This window comes from Perissodus microlepis, chromosome 17, assembly GCF_051167445.1.
Source record: "Perissodus microlepis isolate ML-2025 ecotype Zambia chromosome 17, ASM5116744v1, whole genome shotgun sequence".
Classification (NCBI taxonomy): domain Eukaryota; kingdom Metazoa; phylum Chordata; class Actinopteri; order Cichliformes; family Cichlidae; genus Perissodus; species Perissodus microlepis.
Window position 1 is genome coordinate 9,933,437 of NC_140477.1, and position 13,803 is coordinate 9,947,239.

The window sequence follows — 13,803 nt, forward strand, 5'->3', positions numbered from 1 at the left end:
AGCCCTCATTTCCCATGATCCAACAGTTGACTGTCCCACAATCTGTTTAAATAGACAGGGCATGCTGACAGTCTCTTTGGCATCTCTTTCAGCTCAGTGCACTGTTCCACTAAACTGGACCTTGTTGTAAGGTCTCAGTGAGGATATAAAATAGCAGAAGGGACTCCTCTTTGCTGCATTTAAGCTACAAACCCATCTATTAAACCGTACCTTGAGTTAGACTGTGTAGGTGTCTGTTAATGTAATCAATCATATTACGAGAGCTTTACAGCGGTACATGGTTATTGCATTATCGCAGTACTTAAGTATATCATTTTAAAGTGTGGAGAGAAAGAGAGAGAAGATAAAAGAAGAAAGAGGGGGAGGAATAAGAGGGGAGAGTTAATGAGGTGCCGGGTGAAGATCATGTCAATGTGACCAGTCATAGAAACTGAAGCAGCAGAAGAGACTCCTGGAGATATCAAGAGTTGATTGTTCTGTATTTAAATTCTAAGCAGTGAGAATAAATGAGAAACTTTGGAAACTTTATACTGTTAAACTAAAACTGAATGCAGCCTTTTTACGTTAACCTCTGCATTAAAGAGAATAACATAGCACGGCTGTGTGCAAAATGTACCACAAATCACATCTCTAGGAATTGTATTTTCAGACCGGATATTGACGTATGATACAGCAATCAATATTTTCTAGGACATTTGAGACATCACCCACGCTTTTATTAGATAACGATGTAGTCGAATAAATATTTTTAAAATGTTGAGATATGTCTAAAAGCAGCAGGTTTCCCAGTCTGGCTTCCCACAAAGCATACTAAGACTTTACATTTCACTGGGTAAATGATTTATACTCAAGAGTTTGTATGAGGTTCTGGTCAGTGTGTTGCCAACAGTGGATGGCAGTCGGCACACCACCAAGCAGAAAGGAGCACTAACCCGCACAGAAACTAAAGCCATGCAGAGTATGTGCATGTAAAAGAATTAATATAAATTTAAATGAACCCAATGGGGGGCAGCACGGTGGCAAGAAAGTCCTGAGTTCAATTCCACCATCAGGCCGGGGTCTTTCTGTGTGGAGTTTGCATGTTCTCCCCATGTTCGCGTGGGTTCTCCCCAGGTACTCCGGCTTCCTCCCACAGTCCAAAGACATGCAGTTAGTGGGGATAGGTTAATTGGAAACACTAAATTACCCATAGGTGTGAATGCGGGAGTGAATGTAAGTGCGATTGGTTCTCTCCTGAAAAGGAAGCCGATGGATGGATGTACAATATTTCAAACTCTTTCATCGCTTTTCAAGATCAGGGACATGATTGGAGAGCACACTGTATAATATGCCTTAAAAGCTCAATGGGCCAACAATGTATTTAGACATTTTTAACAATGTGATAAGGTGGTGCAAGCTGAGAAATATCCACACAATCATTTTCGCCATTCATTCATGTTGTGGTCACATTTTTACAGTTTTAGAGGGAAATTAACTATTTTTCCATTATATTGTTATTTTTTGCTGTTTTGATGAAACTATAACGCAGCCACATGAGATGGCTGAAAACTTAAATGAATAAAACTGAATGAACATAACCTTTATGAGGCAATGTGCACGTTTACGTACGCCGCGTGAAAGGACAGAAACACGAAATGTAACCAAATGTAACAGCTTAAATTTTTTTCAGTTAGATGGAGAGAAAGACTTCTTCTTACTTCATCTCCAGGACCTCTTCCAGGTGCTTCCGCCTCTCGGCCCGCAGCGAAGTCAGGTGACCTTCCTTCTCAGCCAGTGAGAGTTGAGTTGATGACAGCTTGGCTTTCATCACCTCCAGTTCCTGTTTCACCTTCTCCATAGCAACCAGCAGGTCCTCCACCTGACACATACAAGTTAACACAGTGTAAATATTTTGGCTCATTTTTTTTTCCTCGCCTTTCCTTTTTTTTTTTGCACATATTAGTCTTTATGTCTTCGAGCGTGTCGTCTATTACGGTGCATATGTGACCTACTGTGTGTTGATTTTCCTCCTCCTTGTTTTCCTTCCCCTGTCTCAGTTGTTTCTCTTTCTCCCGCTCTTCTCTGATACATATTCTGTGTCCCACTCTCTCACTGGGCATATATCAGTTTGTCAGTTTAATGTGAGTGAGGTCAGTGTGGATTTCTCTCAACGACGTAACCACTACACACACACAAGCACACACATTTTCTCTTTGGAAACCTTTTTCTTTCCTTTCCTAGTTATATACTACACACCTCTAAAGTTTTAAATTAGCATAAATTCGTCTTGCATCGCTGTTTTTCTGAATGCTTAAAGACAAACAGTGAACTTGAAGCATTGTCTCTGAGACCTTACAGCCAAATTAATGTGCAGTCTCTGCTTTATACTGAGATTGTAATTTAATAACATATTTATTTATTTTGCAAAAAAAACCTCACAGCTTTACAGTCAGATACGGCACCCTGGATAGTACTTTAAACACTGCTGAGCTCAGACAATATTACATGCCATGTGGAAGAAGTTCTTCTGACCTGAACCACAAAGACAGTGAGATCTTCTCTTCTTATTTCCCCTTAGTTTTATTTGGATAGCCATGTTATGTATACACATCCGATCTTTACATGTTTGGATATCTTTACTAAATCTATGGAGCCACGCATACACACAGACAGCCAAACAAAGTGTTGCTTTCACAAGATGAATGAACGTGTCTGTTTTGGCTACAGATGTTTATTTGTAGATGTGTATGAATGGTTTAGGTTGCATACATGGATTCTGAACGTCAGATTAGCTTGTAAAGAAAGATGGCTCAAACATTTCTGCAAACAAGTCACCATAAAGAAATGTGTGTTATGACTGATATTTATAATGGGATTCAGCATCTTCTCCACCACCACTATGATCTTAATTTCTGGCTCATTCTCTCCTTTAGTCTCTCTCCAGAGCACTGACGGTGATGCAGAAAGGCAGAGTTCAGAAAGTTGTTCTCTGTTGTTTTCTCATTAATATTGTGATACATTTGTGTACACCGGTGTCAGGTTCAGGAGATCGAAACAAAGGTAATCAAAGTCTGTGGTTTTATTCCTGTCCTTGGGAAAGATACAGACTTAAAGGCTGTATGTGTCATCGATGTGCAGGTTTGTGATAGTGATTCTGGTTTGTACAGGGAGTGCAGAATTATTAGGCAAGTTGTATTTTTGAGGAATAATTTTATTATTGAACAACAACCATGTTCTCAATGAACCCAAAAAACTCATTAATATCAAAGCTGAATGTTTTTGGAAGTAGTTTTTAGTTTGTTTTTAGTTTTAGCTATTTTAGGGGGATATCTGTGTGTGCAGGTGACTATTACTGTGCATAATTATTAGGCAACTTAACAAAAAACAAATATATACCCATTTCAATGATTTATTTTTACCAGTGAAACCAATATAACATCTCCACATTCACAAATATACATTTCTGACATTCAAAAACAAAACAAAAACAAATCAGCGACCAATATAGCCACCTTTCTTTGCAAGGACACTCAAAAGCCTGCCATCCATGGATTCTGTCAGTGTTTTGATCTGTTCACCATCAACATTGCGTGCAGCAGCAACCACAGCCTCCCAGACACTGTTCAGAGAGGTGTACTGTTTTCCCTCCTTGTAAATCTCACATTTGATGATGGACCACAGGTTCTCAATGGGGTCCAGATCAGGTGAACAAGGTGGCCATGTCATTAGTTTTTCTTCTTTTATACCCTTTCTTGCCAGCCACGCTGTGGAGTACTTGGACGCGTGTGATGGAGCATTGTCCTGCATGAAAATCATGTTTTTCTTGAAGGATGCAGACTTCTTCCTGTACCACTGCTTGAAGAAGGTGTCTTCCAGAAACTGGCAGTAGGACTGGGAGTTGAGCTTGACTCCATCCTCAACCCGAAAAGGCCCCACAAGCTCATCTTTGATGATACCAGCCCAAACCAGTACTCCACCTCCACCTTGCTGGCGTCTGAGTCGGACTGGAGCTCTCTGCCCTTTACCAATCCAGCCACGGGCCCATCCATCTGGCCCATCAAGACTCACTCTCATTTCATCAGTCCATAAAACCTTAGAAAAATCAGTCTTGAGATATTTCTTGGCCCAGTCTTGACGTTTCAGCTTGTGTGTCTTGTTCAGTGGTGGTCGTCTTTCAGCCTTTCTTACCTTGGCCATGTCTCTGAGTATTGCACACCTTGTGCTTTTGGGCACTCCAGTGATGTTGCAGCTCTGAAATATGGCCAAACTGGTGGCAAGTGGCATCTTGGCAGCTGCACGCTTGACTTTTCTCAGTTCATGGGCAGTTATTTTGCGCTTTGGTTTTTCCACACGCTTCTTGCGACCCTGTTGACTATTTTGAATGAAACGCTTGACTGTTCGATGATCACGCTTCAGAAGCTTTGCAATTTTGAGACTGCTGCATCCCTCTGCAAGATATCTCACTATTTTTGACTTTTCTGAGCCTGTCAAGTCCTTCTTTTGACCCATTTTGCCAAAGGAAAGGACGTTGCCTAATAATTATGCACACCTGATATAGGGTGTTGATGTCATTAGACCACACCCCTTCTCATTACAGAGATGCACATCACCTAATATGCTTACTTGGTAGTAGGCTTTCGAGCCTATACAGCTTGGAGTAAGACAACATGCATGAAGAGGATGATGTGGACAAAATACTCATTTGCCTAATAATTCTGCACTCCCTGTAGTATGAAGGACTTGTAGTGAAAAGCTTTGCATAAGTACATTAAGATTTAATTTGCAATTAAGAACACACTGGTGATGGAATGAGAACGGAAGAATAAGACGGGAACTGAGACAAAAAAACAGAAAAACAGAGAAAAAAGAAAAGGCATAGTGTTAGTTCAGGCAGGCCACAAAGTCAAGCTCAGCTGCAGTCCCAGCACATTAGCTGATCCCCACGGCACCTTCAGCAGCTGAAGGCTCAGCTGACACTCTTAAAGATTCCCTCCCAATCCATTCCCTGCATTATGCCTAAATGGCTTTCAACGTATGCCAGTACAACATAATTCCCCCACATTAGAAGGAAATGACAAACTTCTTTTGACTGAAGTGGCCCTGACTGAAATATGTCTCTTCATATCCAAACCCATATAAGGCCACTGAAAAAAGAAAACTAATTCATAGTGTACCGTATGCATGCCCCAAAACATTTCTACCAATTAACAAATCAAAGTCTTATCAATACAATACTACTTTTTTTACTTTCCATCAAAGTTGCATCTGTTATCTCATCAAAATGAACAGATCCAATAAAAGCTTTTGTTAAATGGCTTTTATTTTAATTTTTTTATTTACAACTTACTGTAAAAAATTAAGGAAATATAATAAAAATTAATATAAAATTAAAAGATGAACAAATGTAAAAAGCAGACGAGCAAGGTATGGGATGATTGTTTGTTACCTTTGACCACCTAAATCCGCTTGTGATGAACTCATGCATTGGAATGTGAGAGAGCTGCATACAAAATAACAGAGAAAGAGATGTGAGAAGAGGGAATGACAACAGTGAAGGAGGTGGAGACGGACATAAGGATGTAAAATGGGAGTAAAGGGATTGCTAGAGGAAAGGCGGAGAATACAAAGGGTAATGAAAAGATAGGCGCAAAGACAAATCAAGGAAGCCGAAGGAAGAAAAAGAAGGAAGAAAAGAAAAGTGATTGTTTGTGGCGAGAGATGTCAAAAGAAAGGGAGAAAAAATGCAAAAGAAGCAAATGCTAAGCTGATGAAAGAGAAGCAACCAGACAGAGGAAAATGCACAAGAAGGAAGACACAGACAGGCAGCAACATGAAATACAGTTCAGACTAGGGCTGTTCGATATAACGATATATATCGGATGATGATATAAAAACGTCTATCGTTTCATTTTACGCTATCGTTTGTTTCGTGGTGTCGCAACATAAACTGTTTACGGTAATATTTTTCATCGTTTTGATGGTCACTGTAGTGGCTATATTAATTTATTAAAGTTCACTCTTTCTCTTATATTTAATATAACCACACTAAGGACGGACAAGCGCCTGTTTTTATGCGTTGTGGTTAGCAACAACGACGGTAACACCATCGCGTGTCCACTTGTTTATGTTCCACATAAACCTTTCACAATAAAGCTCAAGATCCTGTTGAGACTTTCCAAAATAATCTGAATCACGTGAAAGAGCAGATTATTTACGGATGAGAAGTAAAAAAGAGCCGCCAGGTGCTAAAAAATAAACCTTAGACTCAAACGTTAGAACAGGCTTTTCCCCGCAGCACGCCATGTAATAAATACTCACAAAGAAAACGGCGGCCATTGCAACTTATGTCTAAAAATGTATAGTTTCATGCATCGGTTAAAACACTCGACTCCAGCTACATGACGCGCAGCTGGAAACACTTCCCGCAAGACGAGCTGCCCGAGATTCACAGAATTTACAGAAAATGTTACATTTTTGTGATTTATATCGTTATCGGGACGATAGAATTCTTATATCGGGATATGAGATTTTCGTCATATCGCACAGCCCTAGTTCAGACAAGACAGAAAGATAGTGGACAATAGAAGAGGGTTGTTTGTTAGGGGTAAGAAGGAAAAGATGGGACATGATACTAACCTGGAGTTAAGAGAGAGGAAGAGAGAGAAGCGTGATCATCATTAAAAAACGATTAGTGGATGGGGGGATGGTGGGAGGGTGCGAGGAGAGACAAGGTCTGGCTGGGAATGGACAGCAACCCCTTCAGTGTTCTGAGAGTGTTTCCGTGTGTGAATAAGGGTGATTTCAGCTTTTATTTTAAGCATAGGAAAGTATGAATGAAAGAAGGTGCACTGAGTTCAAGAATTGAAATTGTGTGGTTAATAAAAGACGGGAAGCAGGAGAAGAAGACGTCTGTCTTTGGTTTCGGAAGAGACGGACATGGTGTGTCATTCTGTTGACTCATTTCTCTGTCACCCCCACACACACAAAAACACAGCTTCCTTCAGCGATCACAAATACAGTAGTGACTAATGTCTTGCAGAAAAAGTTAACAATATTTTTATGTGGTGTTTATGCCGGAAAAACCCTGTTCATCACACAGTCGCACACACACACACACACACACACACACACACCTACAACTATGCAAACACGTGTTGTCTCTATAGCTGGACATAAAAGTTGTGTGTATGGCTCCCAATATGGAGTCAGGATGCGAGTATAAATGTCCCTGGTTTGGCCGCATTTGCATATGCGTGTGTACGCATGTGTGCCAACCCCATAATAAGTGATGTGTGTGTGCCTTTGAACAGGCCGGCCTCATTAAGGGAGGAAATTGTCTGCCTCTGTCATCATTTTATAATTTATTATGTGAAAGGTTAATTGCAGTGACGCAGTTGTAAAAAAAAGAAACACCAAAATATTTATTTACAATTTACTTGTGGGGACAGAGGCGAGTTTCCAGTTCCAAAACCAAACTTGGGTCCATCTGGCTCCAGCTGAATGCAACGCTGTGCAGCGCCGGCGTACTGTTTAAATAGCAGTTAGCACTTCTTTCTGCCGTGTTTGTGCGTGTGCATTTAAAGAAATAAGTATGCATGTATGTGGTCCGCCGTCTTGCATATTACTTGCACTGTCTGCGAGTGCCACATCCACATGTGCATGTATGTCTGTGCTGAAAGGTTGAGTTAGTGCTGTTGGGAGAGGGCTGCAGGAGTGTTTGGCTGCCATCTCCACTCATTCACCACACGCTGACGCTTTTTGCTCCTTCCTTCTCGACTGAAGCATTTTAACACGAGGACACTCTCCAGGACCCTGTCCTGGCCTAAATGGCCTCTGTTCTATCTAATTAAAGCTGTCACTTGTAGCATTTTGAAGTTTTTCCAGCCAAATGAACTATGATAGCTTAGCAAAATTACAGTAAAGACATTAAGCAGCAATTTTGTTTTCAGGTTTTTTTTTTGCTCCAGGAAATAAGCAACCATTAAACTCAGGACTCTGGGACTTTCTTTGAGGCTGAATTTTAAGACAGAATTTAAATAAAAGAATTATTAAATCATAAAAGAAACACATCAAGATTAAAAAGAAAGAACTCCTGTCTCCCACGTAGCAATGATGCTGCTGTAAAAAAAGAAAAAATGTGTTTGCTTTTCTTGTTCACCATCTTCATCTCTCTCTGTAGCTCTCTGCTTAGATGAAACGTCAAACCATTGACCTAATATTAATACTTGTGGCTTTCTGTGCTTCCTCACTGTGTGAACGAAGTCCAGCCAACTAATAACAGCAGCGAGGATTGTGTTTGACCAATGAGTGATGATTAGCTTTGCAAAATCTAGCCAAGGAACTTTGCTTTGGGCTTTTCTTGTGGTTCGTGAAAAGACTGTACTGAAAAGAGCTAAATTAATAATTTTTCTTAGCTTTGTTTAAAACTAATGTAAGGTTCCTGAGGGCTTTAGAAAATTCCTACAGTTAAAAACAGCCATTAAATATTGCTGTTTTGGCATTTTGAAAAGCTTTCCTCACCAGTGAGACCGGCCTGTCACGCACTCAAACACACCATATAAGTTTTTTTTTAAACATGCAGAGTTAATTTTTGTTTGTGCTGTAACTTCTACCGCTCTCTAGGCTAGGTCTCTCCTGAAAATAATAATAATAACAATCTTTTGCTAAATCTAACCATGCAGCTTTTAGTGCTTAAATCTTGATTAAAGGAATGAAAGGAAAACTAAAAAGCAAGTCCAAATGAAAAAACATCAATAAATCAGTGCAGTCAATGAAACTTTAACATATGATGATTCAACCCATCACCATTCATCCAACCAACCCCTGAATGTGGACATTTACATTCCTTAAAAGCAGGCTGGTATCTAAACTTATCACGAAAACTAAGGAAATGTTTTTGGTCGATTATTTATTTGTTGTAACAATTTTCTTGGCAGTAAGTCTTATACCATTGGAAAGCCTGTTTATTTCCCCTTAACTGGTGCCATATCTATGGGGAAAATGTATTTGTGGGTTGTGGCCATGGAAAACTTCCCAAAACTTCTCCATCAAACAAACCAAACATCTTATTCTGCTATTGACTCTTGTTTTGAGCTTCTGGTACCCCTGGTGCTGCTAGCACCCTGCTACAGCGGGTGATCCGGATGGGGCCCGTGCCATAGGGCAACTTCACGCTGGTGTTCCACAAAATACAGATTTCTTTACTTTGTGTGATGAGTTTATTACCATTCAATGTTGCCATGGGCAGTGTGTCAAAGAATGGAAAAGACCTTACGGATAACACACAGAAGAACCAGTATTTGACTGGCAAGTATGATAACATGTTGGTAAAATACAAAATGAAGATTTATTAATGTTCAAACACCACAAAAGGCATCTATACTGCTGGGAAAGCAAATAAATGTCAACTACCTGAGCCATGCTCCAGCAAATGGTTTTAGAATAAAACTCAATAAATTACATTTCCTAATTAGAATATCAGATATTCACACATGTTCGTTTCTTGCAACAAAATCCCAGAGAGTTAAATATCTAAATGCAGAATGCTATTTCTTCTTGGTTGCATCATTACATCAAAAGGCAAATTCAACCTGTCGTGCAGATCACCTTAAACATATTTTCCTGTTGCACTAAGCACCTTTGAAAACTTCCCGATCCTGACTAGAATCTGAAACATAAAAACAACACTTCTTGTTTGCACATGGATCTGAAAGAGCTACGTCTTATTTCACCTGTAATTACTATTCCGGATAATAACCTATCGTGTGTCCCCCAGGCCGGTGTCGTCTATCTGCTTGACTTTGCCCATGATCTGTCTTTCCTCTGTTCCATCTCTCTGCCTGCTACTTGTTTGGCTCTGGTGCTCATTAACATTTACTGCGGGCAAGGATGTCAGCAAAATACCTCAAAAGTAAAACATCTGTTTGCATGCCCGTCTTTACATGTCGGTCCAGAAGTAGTCCGGTAAGTAAAAGCCAGAACAGGCAGCCAACATTTAGCAGGAGTAATAACAATGGAGTCCAGCCGCATTGCCAACAGCTACAGCCGACCGTGTTTTCTCAGGGCAGTTTTCATCCGTACAGCCCACACAGTTTTTTTCTCCCACTTGTCAAAACGCATCCAGGCACTGAGGAACATTTCCCATCTCTATGGGCTCGTTAAGTCACTGGTACCCAGGGGAACAACACATATGCAGACTCCCTGTGGTCTGAGGTTGAATTCACCAAAAACCCTTCCGTTCTGAGCCTCCCTTAACACCGGTATGAGCTTTCCTTAGTGCCTCAATATAGATAAAACACATGACAAATTGGAGTGGTCAGCGCGCGCTTCATTTGAAAAAGCTGTTTGTGTGTTGCAGGCTAAAGTGGACAAAATGCAAGCTGTTCTTTAAATAGAGATGTATTTACCTCCCCTGCAAATGAAGAGTGACTGGACAAACACGCACACACACACACACACACACAGAGCCACACCTGAATGAGCTCAGTTGGCAAGTGTACAGCTACTGCCATTAGCCACTTTTGGCACTGCGATGTTTAGCTATGTCAAAAAGAGTTTTTATGTAGCTTTAAATATGTTTGCCGATATGTTTTTTCATCATATGTCCAAATGTGCCACAAAGTAAAGGAATGAATGAGGAAAATCCTCAAAAGTGAGGACATTTGTGTCTGTTTGAGAAAATAACTGATAGGGGTTGAGTTTAAGGAAAGGTTTGGGTCCTTATACATGCAGTTTCATGCGTGCGTGCGTGCGTGAGCAACTGAGAGAGACCGTACTTGCTTCTCGGCCTGTGTGCGTGCCTGCTCTTCCTGGGCGAGCACCACCTCCCTCTCGGCTGTGATCTGAACGCTTTCTCTCAGCGCTTCCTCCAGCTCCTCAATGCGCTCCTCCTTCTGACGGAGAGAGTCCTACAAAGCAAACGTATGGAAGAAAAGAGTATTAGTAGATGAAAAAAGGGATCCCAAAAGTTAGAACAAATAATCTTGTCTCAGACGTGAACGTCTGAACCAAATTTGTGCAAATCCATTAAAAAGTTACAGCAACTTTTCAGTCAAAACTGAAAATGTAGCTATGATGGGAATAGAGAATAAAGTCACTAAACTTAGTGGGATTCATCATCTGGGGACCCTTAATGTTAAATGCAGAATATATATATAGAAATCTATTCTATGTGTGAGTGATGGACATATATAAAACCAGATATATGTGCTTTAAAATTAAGATTTTCACAATTTTCACATACCTATGTTCTACATTTGTTATTATTATTAGTTCACAATACATCGTATTTGTCTTATATTGGGAATTAGTGCAACCCTTTAGCCATCCTATGCCTAAATCAAGCTGTTTCTACTTAAGCTAATTTTCCTTCTGACTGGCTGTTTCTCACTAACACAAGATTTGAGTGGCAGGCAGATGAGGCATCAGTGCTCTGACTGTGCCTCGAGATGACCATATAAAAGTCTCACTTTCACACAGAGCCAAGAGTAACAACTGAATCATATTAAAAAGGAATTAAATGGAGTGTTTAGAGCAATCTTTGTGGCTCACAAAGATGCCAGTGTGATTGTGTTTTTAATTTCTCCAAGCTATTTTGGAGTAGTTGGATCTAATAAGTATAAAAGCTAAGCTTCATCTTTGAACATGCAGTTGTTACGTACTAAATGATGTGCAAGAAAAGTCAAAATGCCATGTCCCCATGGGATGAGGCTGAGGCTAAAGACGATGCAAAAACTGCTCAGAAATTGCTTGAGCGAGGTTTAAAAAAGCCTCTGAAGTGCTCATGTGGCCTAGGATAATTGGAACAAGCAGAACCCGTGGAGGTCTGACCCCACAACAAGCAGGACCCAAAGGTTGTGCTCCCAACGCCCCGGTGCCACACAGCGCCAGAGATCCATTCTCCAGTGGGTCAGAGCTGCATGGGCACCACAGTTTTAGGCAGGTGGTCGATTAATATACATCATAACTTTTCTTAACTCAGAAGTTTCTTCGCATCACAACGTACCTACAAATGTCTTTTAGTAATTTTGTATGTGTGAGTAAATGACATGGCTAACTCATCTGGTTTTGTTTGACATCCATCATATAATTACAACGTGCTCTGAATTTTCTGTAAAAGCAGCTGCTTAGCATGCCCCTAGATTAAAACACCCTGGACACCCCCTCCCATTCATGTTTGCAGAACCAGAATAAAAGACTCAGAAACAAGAAAGTCTGATTTCCATCTCCCTGAGACGATTGTGATCACACATGAAGCTGTTTCTAATAAAATGACAACATGAACTTCCCACCAATTCCCCAAAAATAAGATTTATTTTTCTTCTTGCCAGCCAACTGACTTTGCTGGTTAAATTAGAGCTGAATGAATAACTACTGGGAACGGGGTGAGAGGGAGGGGACACTACAGTGGCCATGAACAAACCTCCAGAACATCTCCAACACATGTGCTGAAAATCTCAGTCGTCAGTGTTCCAACATTACTTGGTGTCTAACTATGCAGACTGAGATGGACTTTAATTCAAAACTTCTTATTTGTATTAAATGAAATTTATTGTCTGAATTACTCTCAGATTCCATTTACAGTCTGCAGTGCTGTTTGAGCTGTGCATAATGACTTAGCACTGACACACACCAGTTATGGTTGTAACCACTGCGGTCTCATATGTCTGAATGACTCACACAACCATCAGCTCATCTCCTAACCACACGCATACACATGAATGACAACTTTTGAACTCCTTTAACCAAAGATCAATCATAGCTAGAGGGTGCATACGCATATGCATTGAGTATTTTCATCTGCCTATAATCAGAGAGGCCACTGAGGTAAACAATTACTGGAAGTGGAGGAGGAGGAGGAGGAAGATGGACAGGAGGGGGGGGGGGGGGAATAGAGGAAGTGTGGGAATGGTAGTAAGAAAGGATGAAATTATAAAGAGAGAAAAGTGAATTGAAAGAAAAATTACATTCTGCAGATATATGAAGAAAACCGAAGTTAGAGTAATCACCCCACATATGTTCATCTGACACGCCCAGCACAGTTGGGGGGTGGGGGGGTAGCTTCCAGATCCCGGGAACCATTTTAAAACCCCACAGCACTCATTTGGCAGCTCTCTTCTTCCTCCTCTAATCACCTCTCCACCTATTTTATCAAACTTTTTCCCCTCTTCCCACCATTTGTTATCTCCTCACCTCTTCTCTCTCCATCTTCTATCTGCTCTCCCTGTCAATTATCCTCTTCAGTTATCCCTCTCACACACTCCCCGACTGAGAGCTGCATCATGTGTGTGTGTGAGAAAAAGTTTGACATTGCCTTAGGCTGCTCCTTGTCACATTATGATGATACAGTGTTGTTATAGCACAAAATATTCAAAGGACACCGAGAAGGGGAAAAACTTTTTCACCCTCTCATTTCACCCCTCCAACTTTCTACAGCTCTCTTTCTCCTCCTTCCTGCTTCCTCATCCTCCCCCTGCATACCTTTATCTGCAGCGAGCTTTCGTTCAGATTGTCCTCTCTCTTCTTGGCCTCTTCCATCATCTGGGCATTCCTGCTCTTTTCCAGCTGCTCCTTGTGCTTCAGGTTGGCCACCTTCTTTGATTGGTCCTTCATCTGTCTGTATAGACACAGAAAAATACAAAATAAACCCACAGTCACCACTCTAAAAAAAATAGGCTAAAAATAGAAATGAGATTTGTAATTTGGGCTCTGTACAATACCACAGTTGATTTTAAATTAATCAATATGCAGAAAGCACAGAACTTCAGCTTTAATTCAAGGGTTTTTTATAAAAGTTCTGCATTCATTTTTTGGAAATTAGAGGCA

At 40.6% G+C, this 13,803-nt stretch overlaps 1 protein-coding gene across 16 annotated transcripts in view; it reads right to left on the reverse strand.

The window, feature by feature from the left end:
• The window catches only part of LOC146369221 (ELKS/Rab6-interacting/CAST family member 1-like), a 156,047-nt gene that overhangs the window by 71,866 nt on the left and 70,378 nt on the right, over positions 1–13,803 (reverse strand). For 9 of the 16 annotated variants that reach the window (XR_014797314.1, XR_014797317.1, XM_084909639.1 and 6 more), the window contains 4 exons: positions 13,459–13,594; positions 10,755–10,886; positions 5,426–5,479; positions 1,698–1,858 (listed from right to left, as the gene is read on the reverse strand). Coding sequence is in view for 11 of the 16 variants with exons in the window: in XM_084909639.1 (XP_084765765.1) it covers positions 1,698–1,858; positions 5,426–5,479; positions 10,755–10,886; positions 13,459–13,594 (483 nt within the window). In the remaining 5 variants the exon portion in view is untranslated. The remainder of the gene's footprint in view (positions 1–1,697; positions 1,859–5,425; positions 5,480–10,754; positions 10,887–13,458; positions 13,595–13,803) is intronic. The other 7 variants (XR_014797315.1, XR_014797318.1, XR_014797316.1 and 4 more) reach the window with 1 other exon arrangement.